Source organism: Balaenoptera acutorostrata, chromosome 3 (assembly GCF_949987535.1).
Source record: "Balaenoptera acutorostrata chromosome 3, mBalAcu1.1, whole genome shotgun sequence".
NCBI classification, from domain to species: Eukaryota; Metazoa; Chordata; class Mammalia; order Artiodactyla; family Balaenopteridae; genus Balaenoptera; species Balaenoptera acutorostrata.
In genome coordinates, this window is record NC_080066.1 from 144,471,002 (window position 1) to 144,494,450 (window position 23,449).

At 44.9% G+C, this 23,449-nt stretch overlaps 1 protein-coding gene across 7 annotated transcripts; it reads right to left on the reverse strand.

Moving 5' to 3' along the window:
* Positions 1–90: 90 nt before the first annotated feature.
* MAX (MYC associated factor X) lies at positions 91–23,244 on the reverse strand. Of its 7 annotated transcripts, XR_009007581.1 has the most exons (6): positions 22,971–23,238; positions 22,217–22,243; positions 14,708–14,815; positions 2,262–2,385; positions 1,697–1,781; positions 875–1,012 (listed from the first exon to the last, which is right to left on the reverse strand). XR_009007581.1 is itself a non-coding variant. In XM_057543428.1 (5 exons), exons 1-5 carry the CDS (start codon positions 23,004–23,006, stop codon positions 825–827), a joined length of 489 nt encoding a protein of 162 aa, XP_057399411.1. In that variant the 5' UTR covers positions 23,007–23,238; the 3' UTR covers positions 91–824. The 7 variants fall into 7 exon arrangements, 6 of the variants coding, with proteins under 6 accessions (XP_057399411.1, XP_007198423.2, XP_057399412.1 ...); XM_057543428.1 differs by lacking the exon at positions 1,697–1,781 and having other exon boundaries at positions 91–1,012; positions 2,262–2,391; XM_007198361.2 differs by lacking the exon at positions 1,697–1,781 and having other exon boundaries at positions 91–1,012; positions 22,971–23,231.
* Between the last annotated feature and the right edge of the window lie 205 nt (positions 23,245–23,449).

A 23,449-nucleotide genomic window follows, 5' to 3' on the forward strand; every position in this document is an offset into this window, starting at 1 on the left:
ATAAATATCAAAACATCATCACTGGCCCTCAATACAAAACCTCTACCCCACCCGACCCTCCCTCCTTGTCCCGCCCCCTCCCACCCCCTGGCGGCTACCGCTTCACTGCTGCTGCCCCCCACAAACCACACGAGTGTCACGCGGCCCTCCCTAAGGCTGGCTGAGAGAAGCAGGAGTGAAACAGGCCAAAGACTCTGCGCTGCAAATCTGTCCCCACTTCCTTTCATACCACAAACTTCTTCAAGGATCTGGTCTTTCAACAGGAGCGATAAATAGCCTTTTAGGGGAAAAAAAAAAATCCTTAAAAAGAAGGGGGAATAATTCTGATTACTCCAAACTGGTCATCTTCTTAAAGTAGAGCAGTCCACAGATTCACAAAGTCTATCAAACAGCGGTGAGGGTGGCCCGGGAGGAGAGGCCCGGGAGGGGCAGGAGTCCCCCGGGCACATGCGCCCGGCAGGGCTGGAGGAGCTGGTGGGTGGTCAGGACACTATGTGCTCAGAGGTCTGGCCGGCCGTCTGTCCTCCACAGAAAAAGCTGCCAAGTTGGGGTGTTTTGGTTTGAATATTCCTGGTGGGGACAGGGAATCCCTGAAGGGAAACGTTAAAAAAAAAAAATAGTGGAAATGGGGAAGGAGAACGAGAGCTGTTGTCCAAGAGCTTCTACGTAAAAATAAAATTAAAAAAAATAAAATAAAAAAAAAGAGAAGGAGAAAAAAATAAAGAGTCTCTTAAATGGTTCTGAGGGTTTTAAAGATGAACTGAAAGGAGGATAAGACGATGGAGGAGACAGACAGTTTTTATTGCTGGCCTGCCCCGTGGAGCTTAGCTGGCCTCCATCCGGAGCTTCTTCCTGCTTTGGGGCTCTTCAGGCTCCGACTCTGAGCTGGAGTCTGAGCCCCCATCGAAGGCAGAGATGGTGCTGCCCTTGGCGTTGGTGTAGAGGCTGTTGTCTGAGGAGGGGTAGTTGGTCTGCAGTTGGGCACTCGACCTCGCCTTCTCCAGTGCACGGACTGAAAGGCAACCAAGCGAGCGGGTTACAGCCTTCTGGAGACTGGGGGAGTAACCGAGTCTCAGGTCAGGGTCCAGCCTGTTCTTCCGAAGGGCTTGCTGGCCCCCGAGGCTCAGGGTGGCTCATGAGTAACTCCCTTCTGGTGGCTGTTCCACCTGCACACTTCATTTCCCTCCGCCTTTCCCAGCCAGAGCTGAGCGCTCAGTGGATGTGGCCAGCCACTCTGCAATGCCACCCAACCCTAAAGAGAAGGCTTGTGATGTCACTGTCCTGCTGTGGAAGCCCAGTACAGAGACAGGAGCACGAGCTCCCCGTGGGACCCAGTGGTGCAATAACAGCGAAGCTGGCCTGGCAATGCCAGGCTCCACAAGGGTGTGAAGGCCACACATCAGCAGGAAAGGATGACAGAAGATGTATCAGCCAAAGAAAAGTTTTGGCTTAGCTCTCAGGTACAAGATCCACTTGGAAAGACAAGCTGGACACTTGGAAGCAAGTCACCAATACACACAGAATACCTGGGCTTTCCGACACATAGCCCCTACATGCAGGCTGCTCGGCCCGGTAACCAACCCGCTGCCGCCTCCCGCTGCCCATCCCTCGTTTCAGCTCATCTTGAGCCTGGAAGGTCAACCCATTTATTTTAGTTTAGTTTATTTGAGGTGTTCTAACCCAGGTGGTTACTTGCATTTCCTTTTACTTGCATCTTCCATGAGGGAGGAAGAGAAGTGAATTCCCCAGGAACAAAGAACTTGATCAGCTCTCGCTTTCCCCTGTGGTTGTAGGAAAAGGCGGATGTGAGCATTGGAGAACAGCATGGGCCTGGCCCATAGGCTGCCCTGATTGGACTACTGTTGACAACGGGGAGCGCTCACTGTCCCTGAACACCTGGAGTCTCTGTGGCGCTTACACAGCACACTCCAATTCAGGGACCTCATAGCTCTTTTGAGACACCTGATGCCAGGCGTGACCCCTACGACAAGCAGAGCACCTGAGCCCCAAGAAGGGGAGAGAGAGCAGGTCAGAAAAGAGTCTGCAGTGTCTAACCCCTATACTCCACTGTTCCCTCACTGAGGGCTCAGGTCCTTCCTCAGGATGGCTCTACACTCGACTACTCAGGCCCAAGAAGCAGGGCCACAGCTGCTTAGGAGCACACGCTCCGTAACTGGTTCTGACTCAGCAGGCCTGGGTGCGAAGCCCTGACCTGGCTGGAGCACAGCAGGGCCAGATGCCCCACAAGCTCTGCTGCTCACCTTGCTGCTCCAGAAGAGCATTCTGCCGCTTGAGGTCATCAATATCTTGCTGGTGTGTGTGGTTTTTCCTTCGCATATACTGGATATACTCTGTGGCTTTGTCTAGGATTTGGGCCCGGGATGCCTGTTGCAATATGAGAAAAAGCAAAGGGGACAAAATAAAGACCTAGTCCATGCAGTGAAGAAACCATGCCTTTCAGCAAAGACGGCACGAGGGAATGGAAGCAGGAGGGTGAGGGGGCACAAGGCTGAGGAAACGGCGTAAGTGCTATCGGGAATCTTGTTTATACCAGTCAAGGCACCAGCTGCTTTACATAGCTTACCTCACTGGCTCTCTCTGAAGAGACGGAGCTCCACCAGGAACCCAAGGCTCAGAGAAGTTTACTGGTTTATTCACAATAAAAGAGTGTAGAGCCTGGATTCAAACGCAGGTCCATCTTACTCCTGAACTTGTACCCTGCCCACCCCCTTTGGTTCTTTAGGTTGCTTTCACGTCTTCAGCCAGGCTATTCTGAAAACATTAAAATACTACTTAACTGAGACCTTAGGCCATTCACTCTCTGCTAGGGCCTGGCTATAGGCAGCTGGTCCAGAAAGACAAGATCAAGATCTCAGCTGGAGGTGGCTCAGGATGGGAATGGGTAAAACGTTGTTCATCAAGGTCCTAGATTTCAGACAAGCTTTCAGACCGTTGTTAACTAGTTCCAATTGAGCCATGCTGCTTTGTCATGATTTCAGCCTCTCTGGCTAAAGAGAATTTTGTGAAAGCTGTCAGAGATTGATGTCAACACAGGAAGGGCATGGGATTGGGCCACTTCAGGAAGCAACCACACCTTTACCATGGTTGTGGGTAGCCTAGGCACTGCCCTGTCAGAGGAACAAGTTAATGAGCTAATAAAATGGATGTCAGGTTACCCGGCCCCTGGAGGTCAAAAGTACCCGGAAGATTCCCTCCAGGTTGCAAACATGGCCAGAGTTACTCATGGCCAGGCAGCCAACCAGCTGAACTGGTGGAATGGTACAAAGCCAAGAGAACTGAAGCCCAAGGCAGGGTAGTCTAGTAGCCGAAGTATGGTAGTGAGGCACCTCAGGCACCTGAACTGGAGCAAAGCTTCTTAAATGGCAAAGAAAACAGCCACACTCAGGTGAGCAAAACTAAATCCACCTGTAGTATATTCTGACAATCTCAACTCATAGACTTCAGCAGGGCTGGGTATCAGAGAGGTTTGGAAGGCCTGGGTTTATTCACCAGTCCTCACAAGTACTAGAGTTTCCAGGCTTTCCTCTTATAGCATCCTTAAGGCAACTTCCTCAAAAGGAAATTGTTCATATTCAACCATTTTTATCTGGCGCAAATTACGTACAAGGCACGGAGCAGACACTGTGGGGAAACAGAATGTATTAGTCTCGGCTTCTTCTGCCCAGAAGCTAACTTACTATCTAGTTGAGGAGATAAATATATTTATATACAGACAAATCACAGGGCAGTACCAACAAGTGTAACTTGAGTAGTACAGATTAGAAAGGCCATGGGAAAGATGGCTTCTGGCTGGGGTGATCACCTTCTGAGTGCCAGGCATTAGCCTCGGCTCTGCACACACAGGCTCCTATCTGAACCAGTGAACCCTGGGTTAGACTGAGGTGGAATCTGTGGGAAAGGGTTGCTCTGGGCAGGGAGAATAGCACAAGCAAGGGCATGAGGGTGGGGACAGGACCAGGCCTATTTCTTTAGTTGAGTAAGTCAGCTTATGCAGAAAAGAATGAGAGCACCTACCAACGGGGGCTTGCAACTCTGGCTACAAGGCCGCTTCAGAAGCTGTTTCCCATTTCTGCCAAAGGGGACTTATTATGGTTAATTACTAGGTGATAAAATGAAAAAAAAAGGGGGGGGCACATATTTAGAAGGGACTAATTAAAATACCCTGCCTCTCTGGATGCTAGAGATGGGATTAAAAACAAGTATTGTAGGACAGGTGGCAGGGTGGCAGACTGGGGAGAAGAGTTTAGGAATCCAGGAGACGGGTACCTCCTAGGTCCTGTCGTTAATGGGCTCTGTGACTGCAGACACAGTATTTCTCTCCGTGGCTACTCCTTATCTGATGAGAAATTCTCTCAGACTCCACCTAGCCTTCCAAATTCTATGCACTCCATCACTGATCTAATTGTTATGCATATTTACATCGCAGTCTCTCTTTAAATTTGCCTATGTTTTCAACTAACTTTTGTTCCCAGAAAGCAATGTTAACCCTTATTTAACTCCTCACTTGCATCTGCCACAAGGGAAAAAAGCAAAATCTCTGAACAAGAGAGCACTTGTGGACTTCCCTGGTGGCGCCTGCAAATGTTCAGAGATAATTTTTAACAAATGACCACACTGAGTAGCAGCCTGAGTGCTCCCAGTTTCTTCTTCACATATTTATACACGAAACCACGAAGTGAAAAGGGAGAAGTAAGCACAGCACAACAAACCAAAGAGAAAGATGCCATGAGAGATGGAAGTTTTTCCACCTCAAGGCAGTTTTCGGATGAAAATAAAATTCATAGATGCTCAGAAAACAGTGTCTTGGGATCAAGAGGTCTCCATAGAAGGCCAGATTGGAATAAACCCAGCACGAAGCCTCCAGAATGCTAATAAGCACCGCCCTTCCTCCACACACTCCCCCTTGCCTAAGTAGAAGCACCTAGGCCACTTGGGGTATCCCTGACCCCCACTTACTAAGTCCAAAAGCATGGTTCAATTAACTTTATTTTGCCCCCTCCAGGGTACTCAACAAGAAGTAAAGTCCCACAAGAAAAAATTTAAAATACAAAATACAGAACTCCCCCAAATTTACATGTGCATCTAGTCCAGGGAAGAAAAAGCAAAAGGTTGAAGGTAGAAAATGCTAGACTCAACTAAAATCCCCTCTCTTCCAGTTTTACAAACCATGCAAGATCATATGACCTGCCACAGGGTTAAGGTGTGGGCAGGCCCTTGCCTTTATGAGTTTATACTGTGAACAGCTGACATGAAGCCAGCAAGAACCCTGGGCTTTATGGACTGGACTATGGAGTGGCCCTGGGCTTTCGGTTTCTGTTTTCTAAACCGTGCCCAGTCGGCTAAGTCAGCAATCTTCGTGTGAGTGTCCCTGAGCAGATAACACTTGGTAGGTCAACATGTCCACAGATTGACTGCTGCCTTTGGGTACCCAGTAAGGACCTGAATAATTTCTTTCCTGCTAGTTTTTACAATTAGAAGGTACCAATTCTCATTCTGCCTTTCTAAGCAGAAACATATCTCTTTAATGGTTTGGACACAGGATGGCCTATGGCCAAGGGCACCGAAAAGGCATTGGGCCTTCTGGGTAGTAGCTTAATGCACAGCGGCAGTCAGGCTTCTCTTTCCCTCTGGGAGCCACGCAAAAGGACATTGGACGCCCTTGCCCAATCGCGTTCCAGAGCCACGGCTGCACACAGCGATACAAATGATGATGATAATGGCAGCAGCTGAGTTACTTACTAAATGCCAGGCACCCTCAGGCAATACTCTGATGTGTTATTTCCCCTATTTTATAAATGAGGAAACTGAGGCACAGAGCTATAACTTGCCTGATATTACATAACCAGTGGGTAACAGTGAGTCAAGATTTGAACCCAGGCCTCCAGGACACCCTATTTTGGGACCACAGAGGCGGCTGTGGAACTAATGAAGAAGATCAATGGAATCTGGAGAGTCTGAGCAGGAAGAAAAGGACTACGAAAGAGTCACCCAATTTGTCTATAAGGATGTCAATGAAGAGCCTGGTGAGGGTGATTTCCTTGAAGGAGTGATTTTAGGTAAATCATCTTCACACAGGTAATGAGTGCAGGAGTGAGCTGAAGCTGAAGCAAAGATGAAGACTGGTTTTTAGAATGAGGCTGAAAAAGTAAGAAATGGAAAAAAAAGTAGCGTGTAATAACAGCAGCATTGAAGGAAGATTGTTTTTCTTTTTCTTTTAAAGTCAGGTGAAACTCAAAGTGACCCCTAGCAGAGAAGAAGCCAATACAGAGGAAAAGCCAGAAGATGCAAGTTAGCTTGAAAGAACTGACTGAACCTGGGCCTGGGCGAGGGGAAACGCTGGCCCCCCACACTGCTCTGGCTTCATTACCTAAGAAGGGGAAACCCAAAATGGACAGCGGAGAAGACCCAGCGTGGCAGAGGGGCCCAGCGGTTCCTGTGCCACCTCTCCTGCTCGGACGCAGGTGCTGGCCTGTTTGCATCCCTGCCCAGAGCAGCAAGGAGATGGAGAAAAGGGCCACCCCAGCCTCCAGAGGCACCCACTTAAACAGAACTCTGTTTGGGCAAAGAGTGTACTCACCTCGTGTGCTGCAGCAAGCATCAACTACCTATTTCACGAGAGGCCCCAAAGCCAAGAGTTCGATTCTAATTAGTACCTTTTAAAGGTCCCAAATGATTCTTGAAGTAGTTAACACTGATGTTTAGGATGACATCCAAGGTCATTAAATCCCATTTAAGGCAGTGGTTCTCAAAATTTTTCATATAGGGCAAGAGTCCCACACATTTCTGGAGCTGTAAATCTTTGTGTTTATTTAGACAAAAATCCAAGTTGTTTAGAAAGCAGGTGGGGAGAGGTGAGGAAGAGAAGAGTCGTACTAGCTTGTTAACATTAGGGACACCGTTGCTCTTCCCTAGGGTCCTAATGCTGACCTGAGAAACAGTCATCTTTGCTGTATTTATCATTTTTTCCTCCTGTCAAAATCAGATCCTACCAGGCTGATGCTACAGCTGCCCTGTTCCACCAAGAACCAAAACGCCACATCCTGGGGAATGAAAAAAGAACTACTGCCTGACTCACCAGCTGACATGTTTTGTTATTTTAAAGAAAATAAAACCATTATTTTCTGAAACCTGCACAAACTTCTATGCATAGTAAGGTAAAGGGAGGCCTAGGGCAAAGCTGGTGTACATTTTCAATTGAATAAGCCATGTTCTGGAAACAAAAATCAAAGCACAATAAATTCAGGTCTGTATTAAACTAGTTCATTCCAAAATGGAACCACCATCAATGCCAACAAGGGAGGCTGGAAGGCTGTGGGCTCAGAGCCAGCACAGCCATGTGGCCCCTCAAAGGCTTCTTGTGCCTGGCCCTTCCAAGCCCAAAGGACCATTTTCTTGATTACTAGGGGAAGGCAAAGCTATCATGCCCCATTAAGGGCTTAAAGCTGGGAGCCAGACATTTGTTTAAGGGTCAACACAAATCATGTTTCAAACTTTGTATTCTTTTATCTTGAGCCCTTGGTAGTCTGAAATGAAGGTGTGACATTTCCCCATCAAACTCTGACCACAAGGGACGGGAGCACAGGGTTTCCCCAAAGAGGAAATACAACTAGTAAATAAACATGCGGAAAAGGATTTAATCTCACAGGCAATAAACAAAATACAAAATTAATTACTACCTTTTGCCTACTAAATTAGTCACCCCCTCCAAAAAAAAAAATTCCAGTGGTGGTAAAATTGGTACTCTCAAAACAATACCAAAAGACTAATCTTTAGTATTTGCTTGAAAAAGAAAGAAAAGAAAGAAGACATGAAAACAATCCTCCTGGAAAGCATTTTGGCAACATACAGCAAAAAATCAGATGTTCTTACCACTAGACCCAGCAATCCAACTTCTGAGAATCTGTTTTATGGAAACAGCCACATGCACCAAGATGTTCATCTCTACATGATTTATAAAGTTAAAAGACTGGAGGCAACCTAAATGGTTAAAAGAAACATGCCTAATGGCTAAATATGAACACTCTATCGCTTGGGGAAAGGGCATGTTATGTGAAAGCATCAAGCTATATAGCCTTTACCCATGTAAAGCATGCGTATGAAGAAACCAGAGGGGAATACACAGACTGATAACACCATTATTCTCTTGTTTCTTAGACTCCATCAATAAACACATGGATTTAAGAGCAGCCTTTGCTGGGGGAGGAAAAAAAGGGGCAGCTTTGTTTAACATCCACTTTAGGATGGCACCCAGTTTCAGTCATGTTCAAATGGGGTGTGGGACGGGGAGGGTGCATCTTTGAACCACACCGTCCAGCACAATAGCCACCAGCCAAGTACTGAAATGTGACTAGTCTGTAACGCACTATGGTGTCCTAAATGGGAGGGAAATCCAAAAGGGAGGGGATATACGTATATGTATGGCTGATTCGTTTTGCTGTGCGGTAGAAGCTAACACAACATTCTGAAGCAACTATACTCCAATAAAAATTAATTAAAAAAAAGAAAAGAAATGTGACTAGTCTGAATTGAGATGTGCTGTTAAGTATAAAACACACATTGGATTATCAAAACAGTGCAAGAAATAATATAAAATATCCCACTAATAATTTTTACTATACTGATTATATATGGAAGTCATACTTACTTTTGTATATTAGGTTAAATAAAATATATTATTAAAATTAATTTTACCTGCTATTTGTGGCTCACATTAAAATTCCACTGGACACCACTTGTCTTAGAATCTTAGAATAAAGGAAAGGTTGTAGTTGTGTTAGAGGAATGGAAGGACTGTTTTTCTTCTTCCCATTTTTCCAAAGTTTCTGCAATTTTGTTAGAGGGGGAAAAAAAAGAGAAATGCTAGAGGGAAGGCCCAGTAACCAATTTCTCTTCTTTCAAATCTCCAGATGGAAAAGCGGTGAGTTTCCTGACTCTCTAGTCTTCTCTATGGGAGTGAGCCCTCCCCTACTCTGTAGTGCAGAGACTTCCAGAAGGATGGACAAAGCTTCTGCCCTCAAGGAGTGCACCCTTCAGTTACGTGATAAGAACTGTCACAGAAAAAAGGAAGACATAAGAGAGGCCCCATAAAGGGCCAGTGGGGTGTCAGGGAGAGTGATACCCCAGGGTTCTCAGGGTGCTGAGGCATTTGATACGGCCCTTGAAAATGGGCAGGTGGAGACTGACTGGCAGGGGAGGCCTCACTGGGGAGAAACACAGGAAGGCACATGGGCAGGAAACATGGGGAGCTGGGGAGCCCTTGTAAGTGGGTCTCTCCATTGTGAAACCCCAATGTCATCTGGGTGGTGAAGCTGGAGTTGGGACCTTGGTGGAAGGAAAGAACTCAGATAAACCTGAAGATGACATTCCTGGGGAAACAGAGGAGGGTGTACACTGCTTCACAATAAGGGAAGGAGCAGAAAAAGCAGGAGGGCAAGTTGGGTACCTTATTCAGAGAACAAGGAATGCCAGTCCTTACCTTGATGGGCACTGAAAAGCCCTTGGAGGCTTTGGCAGTGCAAAAATACAGTTAACAAAGAATTCAGTGAATCAGTACATTTACAGTTGCTGAGCCTGGAGCTTAAGGGAGACCTGGACAACTATGGACAACAACTTAAGATGTAGAAAATTTAAGAATAAAAGAACTGCCCAAGTTGGAGTCTGGCCAGGTAATAACCCTGTTGAGTAGTAGGGTGAAATGGGTAGGGCTGTAGTTTACATTTCATTTAAAAGACAACCCCTTTAGCAGCCCAGATATGATGTAGAAACACTACTGCTGAATGAACTGCCTGCCTTAAAGGGTGTCCACTAGAGTGAGCTCCTCCCAGTGTAACAAGGCCAGGTGGAGAGAGGGCTTCCTTCCTTCAGTCAATAAACACTCGCTCTGCTCCCTACTGTGTGCCAGGCACCAAGGGAAGAAATATGACCAAAGATGTTGTCCCTGCCTTCAGTACTTACTACAGTGTAGTATGGGAGACGGGTAGACAGTCATCAAGTAGCCACACAAATATGTATACAGTTACACCTGGGATAAGCCCGGGTCACAGTGCTGAGTGAGTTTAACAGGGAGACTGACCTTCAGCAGTAAGAACTACTATGTTCCCTGGTATAAGCAGCTATTTGGTTTCAGCATCTACCTGTTAAGGACACTGGGCTTTAATGAAGATGAAACAAATTAGCTCCGTGTTTTAACCTCTTACTTGATGCTCAGCATGTTATTATTGTTAATTGTTAGGTATAATCCTCTCCCCCAACAAGAGAGCAAGATCCTCAAGAGTAGACACCATGCATTAAACCTCTTAAACCTCTACGGTGCTCACGTTTAAAAACGTGAGCACAACCATGCAGGCTGTGGCGGTTTTCGTCCAGGAGCTGAGCAAGCCCACCGTTTCCTATGGCGCTCTCACTCCTCAGCTCCTTTCTGGGAACCTACCACGAGCCGGAGTCTGTGACAGAAGCCGGCGTCTGTGACAGGAGCCGGCAAAGGCAGTGCCTTCAGAGTCTCACCTAAAGCAAAGGGACTCTGACTCACTGACTCTAAGAACTCTTACTTGCTGACTAGAAGAGACACTTTTCTTCTTTATTTTCATCTTAGGTTATAATCTCTTTTTAACATAACATAGCTCTATCCAGAAAGGAGAAACCCAGAGCACAACTGCCTGAGCGAGCAGTGAAGTATGATAAATAGGCATTTAGGAAGAGACTTAGAAGATGAAAAATTACTATAAACCACTGTTCAGCTACATATGGCACTACTGAAACAGAACCTTCTTTCACTAAAGTCAGCCATGCTAAGGAGACAGTGATTGGATACAGTCACTCTGGTGCAGGTGCTGGGGCCAACTCACCAGGGGTGGGCACAGAATTACAGCCCCACGCAAAGGCAGACTGATGGGCTCGCCACCAGGTTTGCCCTCCACATAACAGCGTGAGCGCAGTGCCAGCAAGCCATTGGGCAATACTCCCTAGCACCCAACCGAGGACCCTCAAAACAAGGAATAATTCTGTTCAACAACAGTAATGTCTTCCTTTGAAAAGTGGGACCACAGTCGTTCTTGCCCTTGCTCCCTTACTCTGGTTGACTGGCTGATGGTTCTAATGCCATTCCGTCTTTCCTGTGGGCTCCAAGTCCAGCTGAAAAACTATGGGAAACAAAAGACTCAGGCAACAAGAGTTCAAGAGTCTACTTGTGAACAGTGTGACCTATGGCAAAACCCAGCTGGACTGCCAACTATAATGATCTATTTCTCAGAGCAGCTACGTGGACTCAGACAAATTTATAAACTTTCAGTGACCCTTAACTCTGCACTTCGGTGTTGTCTACATATGCCACTTCAGGGGGTAATATTTTAGTAGCAACCCTAGTATGACATACTGCCAAGATTACTGACCCTATCCAGGGGAAGCTCCCAATATAAAGACAAGATATAAGGATTTAAGCAAGATTTCTTTAAAATATCCTTAAATTGTTTACCCCTATGGTGGGGCAGAAAGAGTGAACTTGGCAACCAGCAGTGCTGAGTTCTAGTCTCTGTCCAGCTACAGACTGATCTTGAGCCTGTTTCCTCATCTCTGATACATTAAGGATGGCAGGAGCCCTAGCAGTAGTAATTGCCCAATTATAATAGTGTAGTACTCACCTCAGAGAACTGCTGTGCAGCTTTCATTTTACATTGCAATACAGATATTAGGTAATACTGAATTTTTTACTTAAGTAAAAGGTGACCATTTTATAGTAGAAATATAGGAAACAAAGGATAAACAGAGTTTGGGTCTCACATTTAAAGGTTTTTTTTTTTTGTTTTTTTTGTTTTAGTACAAGTATCCCCCATTCTTGGTTAGGATCCAATTCAATCAGTATTAGTTTCTTTTTAAAAAACAAAAGGCTTATTAGAACACGTAGGACAGATAATCCAAATACTAAGTGAGAAGTCACCTGGAACATAAAGGTGAACAAGTCAAAGGAGACTGGGGGCCTTCACTTCAAGAAACTGATCTGAGCACCCCCAAAACTCACAGGGCAAAATGATCATTTCATGATTATTTACATAATGTCAGAACCTTAATTACTGCAATCCAAATCAAGAATTACCCAATTCCTTTTGGTTCAAATACCACTTAAAAAAAAACTGCAACATTTAGGGAGAACTAGGAAGTCTGAGAGACCAAAGTATTCTGTTAAGACTCACTGCAGCACCTGTGAAACAGTGTTGGCGGGGAAGGAAAATAATGAAGATTGTGGAACTTAAAGGGAAGGGGCTGGGGTTCAACCAGAGCTAACAGCCACTTACTTCCTTTATTCATGCTCAACATGAACATTTGGACTGGAACACACAAAAGCATTCTGAAATCAGAAAGGCACCTGGTAAACTTCCACTGGGGCTTTGATCAGCTAGAAGAAACCTGGCCCCTCGACCACTCCTTTCCCCTAGTCTTGCTACTTCTCTGACCTCATCTCCAGCCACAGTCCCTTCACTCACTCTACTCCAGCCACTCTGGCCTCTGTCTCCTTGACAGGCCCAGGAATGCTCCCAGGTTCCTGCCCCTGGACTATTCCACTTGCCTTCCCTGGCCTGGAATGCTAATCACCAGATAGATGCATGGTTCTTTCCTTCACTTCCTTCAAGTCTTTGCTCAGATGTTGCCTTGCCAGTGTGTTTTTTTTGTCTGCCCTAATGAAAACTGCAACCCTTCCTTCCCTGTTTTTCTCCATAGCACTTATCTGATATATATATTTAATTATTAGTTCATTTTCTATCTTTTCCTCACCACACTAAGAGCTTCTGCTTTTGTCTACTTTGTTCACTGCCGTATTCCCCACATCTAGGACAATGACTGGTATGCAGCACACCCCCAGTAAGTATCTGCTGAATGGAGTAAGTGAATAAATGAATAGGCCACAAAGAATGACAACTGTTTGGTTTGTAAGGTTACCAAATTAAAACTGTCATCTTCCTTGAAGAAAGGAGACAACAGGATTTAGGGTAATGTGATTTTAAGGACTTAAGGAAGAATGTTATGACGATGTAAAATAGACTGGATAAAGAAAAAGGTATAGTTGAGCTCTTAAGACTGACCTCTCCCAAAATGTTCTTGAACTTAAGAAAGCCTAAGAATCACCTGACTGCTGGTTATAAATACAGATCTCTAGGCCTGCCTCCAGAAAGACAGATTCAGTAGTGATTCTGATGGGGGTGATCCACAGGCCATTTCTTGGGATATGTTGCCCCGGCGCCACTCCTGATTAGATGTGAGACTTAGAAAAAGGCAGCTCTTGTCCATTTACTTCACCAAGCCACTTTAATTGATACCATGGCATATGAATAAGCACCTACTGTCAATAGTTCAGACAAACACAAGAGATAATCCTTTGTACATGTGTACTCTGACTAAAAGGGTGAGCCTCTCTCCCCATCATAAAGATTTCCTGTGGTGCTTAACCGTGTTGTACCCAGGAATGCTGTTATTCTAGGTAAGCACCTTGGGCCAAGGCCATTAAGCCAAGTGCATACTAACTAGGCCTAACCCAGGGCAAATTCTGGTTTTGCAATGCTAGGTATTTACATGGCCTGTTTTATGTTTTTCATAAAGGTCAGACCTACCCCATCCTTTAGCCACACAGCCACACCTCAGATAAGGTATAAAGCACGTGGCTTACCAGACTGGCAGTATAAATAAAATGAAACCATAATGGTCCCAAGTTTAATTCTGGATAACCAAACAAAACCAGGACTCCTACCACAGAGCTAAATCTGGAAAGCCATTCAAAGCCCACCTGAAAGCAACAATTTTTCTTAAAACGGTTGCTTTTTTTTCCGGTTGCTTCTTTAACACTGCATTATTGAACCAAAAACCAAAAACACACAGGTCTTCTTCCAAGTTTGCCACTTACACACTGAATAGCTGCAGACAGTAGCCAGTTATATTGTGTGTCAAGGACGGAACTAACTCTGCAAACACATATTTTCTCCAAATTCCAAGGAGTGACCCTAACCCACAGACTTTTTACTCAAAGCTTCGGACTTTGTTTTTCAAATGTAGAAACAGCTGGTGCCTACCTCTCCAGGGAAAACAGTTTCTGGAAGGCCACCAGTGGGGTAGGGGGATGGTGGAAGAAGAGTAGTTATTTTTTTCTTCCATTTCGTACGAACATGTCTCTTTACTCAAGTCCCACATTTAAAATGCTCTTTACATGCCTTTGAAGTAACAACTGTTGGACTGGGAGATCACTGGTGTCCAGATTGGTTCACATACATTCCTGGGAGGTTTCATTTAAAATAAGTACTCACTTCGAACCATATAAAAGGAATTCTCATGGAGGTCCAGAGAATCACTGACCTCAGGAATCCTTAGCATTATCCCGAACTACTGTATGCTACTCTCTATATTACACTGTATAGTTATAATAATTTCTTGAATGAGTAATTTATTATACATAATACTAATTTTAAAAGAGAGCTCCTACTGATGTCTTAACAAGCAGCTCCATTACATCTGACATTGTTTGCTAAGGATGAACTACAGTGGTAAGGTGTGTGATGACTCCCCAAAGAATCAAAGATTAAGGAAACCATGTCACCCAAATATCCCTGACTCCATTTCTTTCCAGAAGGGTGAGTGCCCTGCTAAGCCCCACAGTGAGTTCCAAGTTAGTGGTGGTTAAGCTAATCAGCTTTCTCAATAAACTCACCTTCTCTCCTTGGAGTGATGGGACCGAGTCCCGCAAACTGTGAAAGCTGTCTTTGATGTGGTCCCTACGTTTTCGTTCCAGTGCATTATGATGAGCCCGTTTGTCAGCCTGGAAGAACGGGAGGAAGAGCACATTAGTGATGTCAGTCCTTCTGCTTGGTACAGGTGAGTGGGTACAGCCTGGAAGTATATGCTGTCAGCGCTGTCCCAGGTGACTGGACTGGGAAGGACTTGTCGAGGTGGGCAGTTAGGAGTCTCCAGAATTAGGCTCTGCTAAAGGGGGAGAAAGGGGTGAGCAAGGCTTTCGACAGGAACATCCAAAGTAGCTCGATGCATCCAGTTCATGCATAAGTAAAATAAAAGTTATTCATGGGGACAAAGTGTGACTCTCCTGCAGCATCAGTTTTCTCCCACAACTTACTTATGTGACACAACAGCCACCAGTCCATGGCTGGGAGGTGACCAGGGAAAAGCTGCAGTGGGCCCCTTCATAAGACGTGATCACCCCCACTGTAAGAGATTCCCCATGGTGGGTACCCAGGAAAGGAGTTAGGTCACTGGTGCAGTGTTTCTTTCCATGTGAAACCATCATCATGAATCTGCTCTGGTCTCCAGCTCGCTAAGAGGTACTAGTTTTAAGACCTTCTTGCCAAATCATACAATAGAAACGAAAACCTCTAGAAAACCCAGATGCATGAATCTGCGATCATTATGACAGGGTTGATATAGACGCCAACTGCATTCTGAGCTCCTACTTTTTAAAGTGCATCTAAGGTGCTATTCAGCCAAGGGCTTCCCTCACACAGGCTGCCAGAAAGGCGGTTCTCAGACAGTAAACCTCTGACACTCACATATTCTCAATACATCTCCTCAGGCACCTGTGGCGCGTCATGCTTATTTGGCGGTATCTAAATACCCACAGACCAAACTCCTTATCCTGTCCTGCTTAGAATCACAAAGAACAATCAGCTGGAGAGGGACAGAGACTGCCAAGTAATCAGTGGCAAAATACACTGGCTTCAGGTGGAAGAGACAGTGCTGGAGAACACTGCAAGAGAGCTTTGGCAGGTCCCCATTAAAGGGGCGGTCCCTCCAACGAAGCACAAACGCTCACTTAACCCGAAGCAAGAACTTCACATCTGCGCTCCGGGAATTATGGGAAATACTATACTCTGAGAATTTACCCCCAATATACAAGGTTGCACTGGGCTAACCTAAAGAGGAAGTCTGTACAGAGGAAGTTCAGGTAGCTTTAATCTACCCAGACACAGTACCAGGAATTTTAAAAATGAAGCAACAGGAGTAAATAACTTGGCTTAGCACAAGAATGCCTCAAATGAATCTTTATACTAGACAAGATGTTCGGACAAAAGTCTATAGAGACAAGAGTTATAGGAATGAAAGGACTTGAAATTCTAGTATCTAATCCTAAAAGTCTAAGTCATTACAGAGGAAGAAGAGGCTGTGAGCAGCTGTGGTAATTTTAGTCACTTCCTGGTCTCTCGAGCACACCTCACCTATAGCTCTGTTGAACTGGACACATGGTTCCCATCACAGCCATGGTTCTCCATGGCATAGCACTTATTTTCAGGACAGACGCCTGGAACACTTCTAAAGCTCTCCTAATCTTACGCCTGGATTCTCTGTAAAAATGAGTGTCTGCTTAACTCCAGGGATATGTGGAATTTACAGGGAAACGGAGGGAATGATCAGATAACCTGAGGCTAGAGGAAGGTATCATACAGCATTAGAGCAAGAAAAGTGCAGGTGCCTTCTATCAGCAGTATGAATCGCCTGAAAGAATTAAACATATTTAAGTACCTAGTCCTTTTCTAACTTACCATTCCCTCTAGTCATCTGTTGATACATAGGTAAGTTGGCTGGGTCTTAGACTAAAGACTTAGAGGGCTGAGAGATGGCATTTGGCATCTATCTGTCTCTCCTGTGTTTGCTACACACTCCCTAGGAGGGTTTATTTACATGCAAAATAATCGCCCAGCTTTGGTACCCAGCAGCAGCCCAAGATACTCCTGTCTACTAAATCACCCTGATTCCTGGCCCTCCTCCCAGCTTAAGAGCTGTGCACAGAAGCAGTGACACCAGTTACCCACAATCCCTCTTGTTGATACAAATAAAATTCTAATTGTCTGTTTTCTTTCTGGGAGAGTCCTGCAAATCTCAAATGGCTAAAATCAAGTTGGACTTGGTTTCGCTCAGGCCTGCACTAGAAGGGTGGAGCTAAGTATAATCTAACACCAAAATCATCCCCACAATGCACTACCCCCTTCCCATTCACTGAGCCCTGAAAGGACTCAAATGGACAAGTCTTTCGGTTAGAGGATTGTAAGTGAACTTGGCTGTCGACCATCAGCAGAAATCTTGGCTTCTCATCTGGGAAGCCAGCCAAGTTTGAGAAGTTGGCTCAACAAGGAAAGGCAGCAGTCCACTGCCTGGTAGAAAGCCTGGGCTGGGGACTGTTGTTCTCAAAGTAGTGGATGGAATTTCTGTGGTGGTTCCAGGCCCAATTTAACCAGCAGAAGAGTGGAATCTTAGACCAATCCCTGCTGCCATGTCCATCCCCAAGCTGCTACACTTAACCAGAGTCCATTTTAAAGCTCTCAGAGACAATGGCAATGATGTATTTTTCTTCTTCTCCAGCCTCACTTGAAAGAGCAAGTTAAAAACATGCAGAACTAACATGCCTAATTCCAGGCAACTCTGAACTAAATAATACCTCTAGTGGCTTGAAGGACCTTTACACATATGAAAAACCTTTACACAAGACTGAGAATTCTGTTTGGGAAACATTTCCAAATGTCCAGCCGGATGAATTCCCTTCCCCCGCAACTCATCCAAATGGAGGGCCAGTTGCCAGGCTTATCACTGCTTTGTTAACTATCTTCGCTTGCTGGCAACCCTTTTTGAAAGGGACAAGATTTGAAGACTCCCAGTGTAAGGCACCTGAGATCCTCCCACAAACTCAAAACTAGTTTAAAAAAAAAAAAACAGGTGGGGAAGGGCCAAACAATTGTGTGTCTTGAACAAATAAAGCTCAACTCAGATGAGTCAGCTTTCTCTCAACTATACTGAGAAAGATGTTTGATAATGAAAACGGGTGATACCAAACAAATTCTAGGAGACAACAGAAACATTCTTGGGTTGTACAGCAGGCCCACAAATACCTCCCCTATACATCCTACAGGAGCAGTGGCTGGATGCTGTCACTCTTTAAGTACGCTGGATTTGCAGTTTCCAGCAGACAACCCTTCCTTCAGGGCATCCTAGGCTAACAGAAATACTAAAGAGCCGTGTGATCTTAAGAGTGGCCCACAGATGCTCAACAGGAACTCCGACACCAAATCGATTCCAGCTTTGACATCTCTGCCAAGGTTTTTATTCAGCCTCTCAGTATTATTTCCACCAAACTTTCCATACTGGCAGCCAGAATAAAAATCTTCACCTACAATTTGTCCATCTCTGACACTAACAAGCACATGTTATCTTAAGTGTTGTTAAATGTTGAAGGCAAATGTTATTTTGTTAGCCAAGAAGTTGCTAAACTGGCAGTAGGTCATTCAAGCTAAGGAGGGCTGTTCAAAACTGAAGAAATCTCTTTAAATTATTTCCTTCCAACTTACTGCATAGAGAATACATCTTCCTTCAAGGCATTACATCAGTCAGCAGCATTATTTCCTGCAAGTTCTAGGTAGGAAAATCACAAGGGGAAATGAATGATCCATTATTCAAGTATGACCAAGGTTCTCCAGAGCAATGTCCTCTCTTGCAGGTCACGTGACACCTAACCCCATCTATAAGGGGAATCTTCTCAATTCCAATATAGAAAATTCCCACCATATATGGAATTAGAGTTGCCCAGTAAACATTTACTGCCTTTAAGAAATTTAAAGGCTATATTTTAGAAAGAAGATAGTGTTGCTTATGATTACTTAATAAGCTACTCTTATTAAATACTAACACTGGAAATATACAGGCTCAAAATTCTCATCAGAAAAGATCTATTTACTACTTCTGATGGGAAGCAAATAGGATAAATAAAACTGAATTTCTAAGCAACTTAATTCACTTTAATCAACATGAAAATTGCAACATGAAATTATGGGCAGCTAGGATGAGAAATTCACAAAGGTCCTTAATAGGAGATATAAATTGCAACTTCCCAACACCTCTCCTGCTTGAAGCCGACTGCCTGGTATACATTTTTAATATCCAATACATACATGTGTTTTCCAGGCTATTCAAAAAAATCACTTGGTGCCTAAAAAAACTTGGGAACGCTATCATCCAAATATGCCATCAAACTATACCCATTTTCCTTGATCAACTATTTTACCATTACTGGAATCTTGAAAGAAGACTTTTAAATACAAGAACACCCTTCAACAGGTATTTTTAGGAACCAAACCTGGCATCCACATCACTGTCAACACTTGAAGCAGACACCAAGTACATGTATCACGTAGCACTTCTGCCATGCAACTAATTCCGGGTAAAAGACAGTAGTTTCCTGAGCAAATTCCAATCTCAAAGGTGACCAAGCTCATTCCTTTCTGAATACATTGCAATTTCTAAAGAAACAAAGAGCTCTGACAAGTTAGAAATATTTCATACCAGAAAGGTCCAGAAACAGAACTGTACAAATCTGTTTCTAACCCCCCCAAAAGATATACTGTAACTGAAACACGTGCAGCTGTCATGAAGGATAAGCTGAAAAAGGTCTTAGGTTTCCGACTAACACACTAACCCTACGTTTCTTGTATACATTCATTCTTTAAAAAAAAAAAAAAAACCCAAGCAGAAATAGAACAAAGATCACCTTGCATGAAATATACCTGCCCCAGAAAACTGTCTTTGAAATGCAACTTTTTCCCTCCAAAAAAATAATAAAAATAAGATAATATCAGTGGGATTCTGAGACATATTGAATTTAATAATAAAAATTATTGTTTGGGATTACTTCCTTTAACAAAGCTTACTGGTCACCGGAGAAGTTGTTTTCTGTTCGCACTGAGGCAACAGAAAAAAATACTCGTCAAATCAGTTTCACTTTCTGTTACTGTTCGCCTGACTTCCTAACTCTGTTATTGCTGAGTATCCTACATTTCTTCTGTAGTAAGGCTGTAGCTATGGCAGTGATATTATAAAACATGAATGAATACCTCTTTTTATATTAGGACCCACAGGACTGTTTCAAAATAACTTTTTAAAAGTTCTTCTGCAGTCCTAAATATTTGGTTGTTCACAGTCCACACCCTTTTCTGAACTAAGGCAAAGCTTAAGAACCGTTTCCCCAAAATTAAAAAAATATATATTTATCTATACTAAATGTCAGGAAATAAACATAGTCACACAGAAAAAAAAAATCCTTTTTACCCTATGTGTTCACAATAATTGCTTGATATGCTACGAAATTTGTCTATTGCTTCTTCTCTCTATGCCATTGTGATTATCTTGTAACAGATAATATTTAAATATCTCAGCAAGTAGATATGTCAAATTAAAAACAAGGGTCAGAACCACTCCCTGTGCCCACCCTCCAAAATCAAAGGGAAAAATCCTAAGCACCTTAACAGCGAACTGAAAACCTCCAGACCAGACAATGAGATGAGCACTCTAGGAGAGTGGGGACATTTTCATAATTTAATAAAATGATTTACATCAACAGCCATGTGGACGGGCATTCTGAAAAGCATAAAGCGCTCAAGAACTGGAAGCCAAAATTTCACAAAGAAAATCCTTATCTCACTGGAAAGCCAATATAATTCCAATTTAAATAATGATTCTTCAAAGGAAGCCTAAACAATCCCTACCCTCCAATCCTGATCAAGCCCTAGGGCAGATTTTACAACCGGAGACTTGGAGAAAAAAAATGTTTTAAGTAGACTGTGTTCCAAACATGAAATTCCATGTTTACATTATTAAGGATAATAGTAACTGAAAAAAAGGAATTTAATTTTCAAACGTATGTATAAATATTAAGTATCTGACAGTACTTCAAATATTCAAAGTATTGTCTTCAAATACTTCAAGGAAAAATAAAACAAAACAAATTCTTTTTTAGTGACTAGTACCCAGGGATAATTTTAAAACCCCTGGAACAACTGCATTCTTGGATTTTATGGAAATATCAGCTTTCCATAAGTAAAGTTTTTCTAAATGCCTAACTCCTTCGACAGCCTTGGAATCTGTGCTCTAATGAAGAGCAGGTACAATTAAGAGGGCTTGCTTTTATCCTGCGATAATGAAATTATTAGACCAGAGGTCTCAAAGTGGCATCTTGCAAATTCTAACAAGCCCCTAAACAACTTGATTGTCTCATAATTTTAAAAAATCAGAAAAATAACATGAAAGTCTGGATTTGTAATCTTTCTTTTAAAATAGGAAGGTAAGACAACACTAAGCCCTCTTTCCCACATAACAGCAACCCACTGGACTTTAGTGGCTGCCTTTTTAGAAGAGGCATGTGCACTCTAGTACCCCAGTCCTCACCACTGCTCTCTACTTTATTCCTGACCATCTCACTGCCTGCGCCCCCCAGAGACATCTACATTTTGGACCCTCATTCTCTACACTTCCTACTGCTCCCATCTGTCAAATGTTAGATGCTATGGTTTACTCATTTCTCTTCTCCTCTGATTCTGATTTATTTTGTCTCTATTCTTTTTTCTCCCTCTAATCTATTCATGGAACACCCATAGTACTATCTCACACTCCAAGGACATGAGATTTGTGTCTGTCTTAATCCACAGAACCATACACTCACTGAGAACATTAACATCCAAACTCTGAGAAATTACTGACAACATGGTATGGTCTCAACCATCACCTGTTAGCAAACCTCTCTCTACAGTGCCACTTTATTTCAACAGTTCTTTTATTGTCTTTATACTGCTCCTTCAACTCAAATATAGTCAGACCACAATAAGCGGCTGAATGTGACACGTTCACATTCAACCTTTGGCCCCTCTACATTTCCAATTTCTGCATTAGAATAATACCAGGTTGTGCTACATTCCATAGGTCTACAGAAGTCACGTGACTTTTGGTTAAAGGTGATTACTGCATGTGGCTTCAACTCCACACAACTATGCAGACACGGTTTAGAACCTACTTGTTCCTAAGTCAATCTGGCCACTTTTCCCTGAAATAATACTACAATTTACTTCAGCATGATGTGTTTCTCATTCCCCACTTCTATAGTGACAGCTAGAGCCCCCAGCGGAAACCTACAGAAGGATTCATTTCCTTGCATACAAATTCTCACTCACCTACAGTCACTGAACCTCACCACCTGAGAACCTAGAATTATGAGGTTTGCAAACCCCTCCCCCCCCACCTAGAACCCCAGAACAAGGCCCCACCTCACCTTAGCGGTTAACAGGAGAGTTTACTACAATATTAAAAGTAATAGAACGATCTCTTTTTCTCTCTGACCCCAAAAAGGACTAGAATTGAACGGAAATGAAAATGAAACGGAGAGTAGGAGACGTACCGCAGATTGAAACCTCGGTTGCTCTTCCTGGAATAAGAGAGAAAAAAAAAATAGAAAATATAGAAGTTATTTTTACACTTCACATTCAATAATAAGAAAGAAAATGCCGGCGGCAGAGGAAGCGGCGGGTGGGGAGTCAGCCCTACCCCCCCCTCCCCATCCCACGCCCCCATCCCCCCTAGCGGGATCCGGTAGCGGGGCAGGGGGGTCCCGAGCGCCGCCCCTCCTTCCGGGATCCGACCCGGGACAGAGGGGGTCCAGAGCACTGTCTCCTCTCCTCGCACCCAGCTCAGGGCGTCTGGGCAGTCCCAAGCCCTCTCCGCCCTCCTTCACCCGCCAGGATCCGCCGCGGGTCACGGGAGGAGGGGGTCGCGGGCCAAGGGAGCAGGTCCTAAGCGCGGTGCCCTTCCCCAGGATCCGGACAATGGGATCCCGGGCGCACCCCGTCCCTGTCCCCCGGATCCTGAACTGGATAGGGTGGGAACGGGAGGCCGCAGCACCTTCCTCCACCGGGGGAGGTGGGGGTCCCAGAGGCCGCGTGTCTCCTCCCCACCTCCAGTCCCAGAAGGCCGCTCCGGCCAAGAGCCCGGAGGAGAGCGAGCCGGGAGCGCGACGGAGGCGGTCCCGGCCCAGGGTGAGGAAGGGGAAGGAGGCGGCGGCTGCCCGGTCCCCTGCCGCCGTCGCCCTGCTGAGAACCCCGGCCGCTGTCCCCGCCTGACAACCCGCAAGGGAAGGAAGAAGCCCCAGGACTCACGTCGCTCTCCACCTCGATGTCATCGTTATCGCTCATTTCCTACGGCCCAGGGAGCGGCCACTGCAGCGGCGGCGGGGAAGGGGGAGGGGTGGAGGGGAGGGGGAAGTCACCGACAACAACAAGCCGAGTCCCCCCACACACACACTCACTCACTCACTCACTCGCTCTCTCACTCACACACACACACACACACACACACACACACACAACACGGGCGAGAACCACCTCCTCACTGCAGCACCGGATCAACGGCGGCACGCACGCCCGGTCGGCCCCCTTCCACGTGACCAGGCTCGTCACGCTGGGGCCGCCGAGACTTGTAGTTCTTGTCCCTTTGACTGACGGCCCAGCTAGCTCCAGAAAAACTACAAATCCCACAAGGAACTGTAAACAGTCGTCGCCAGCCCGGCTTGTTGACGGAGCCCAGAGCGCCTGCGTGCCCCGTGGAGGGGGGCGGAGAGAGAAGCGGCGCGGTGCCT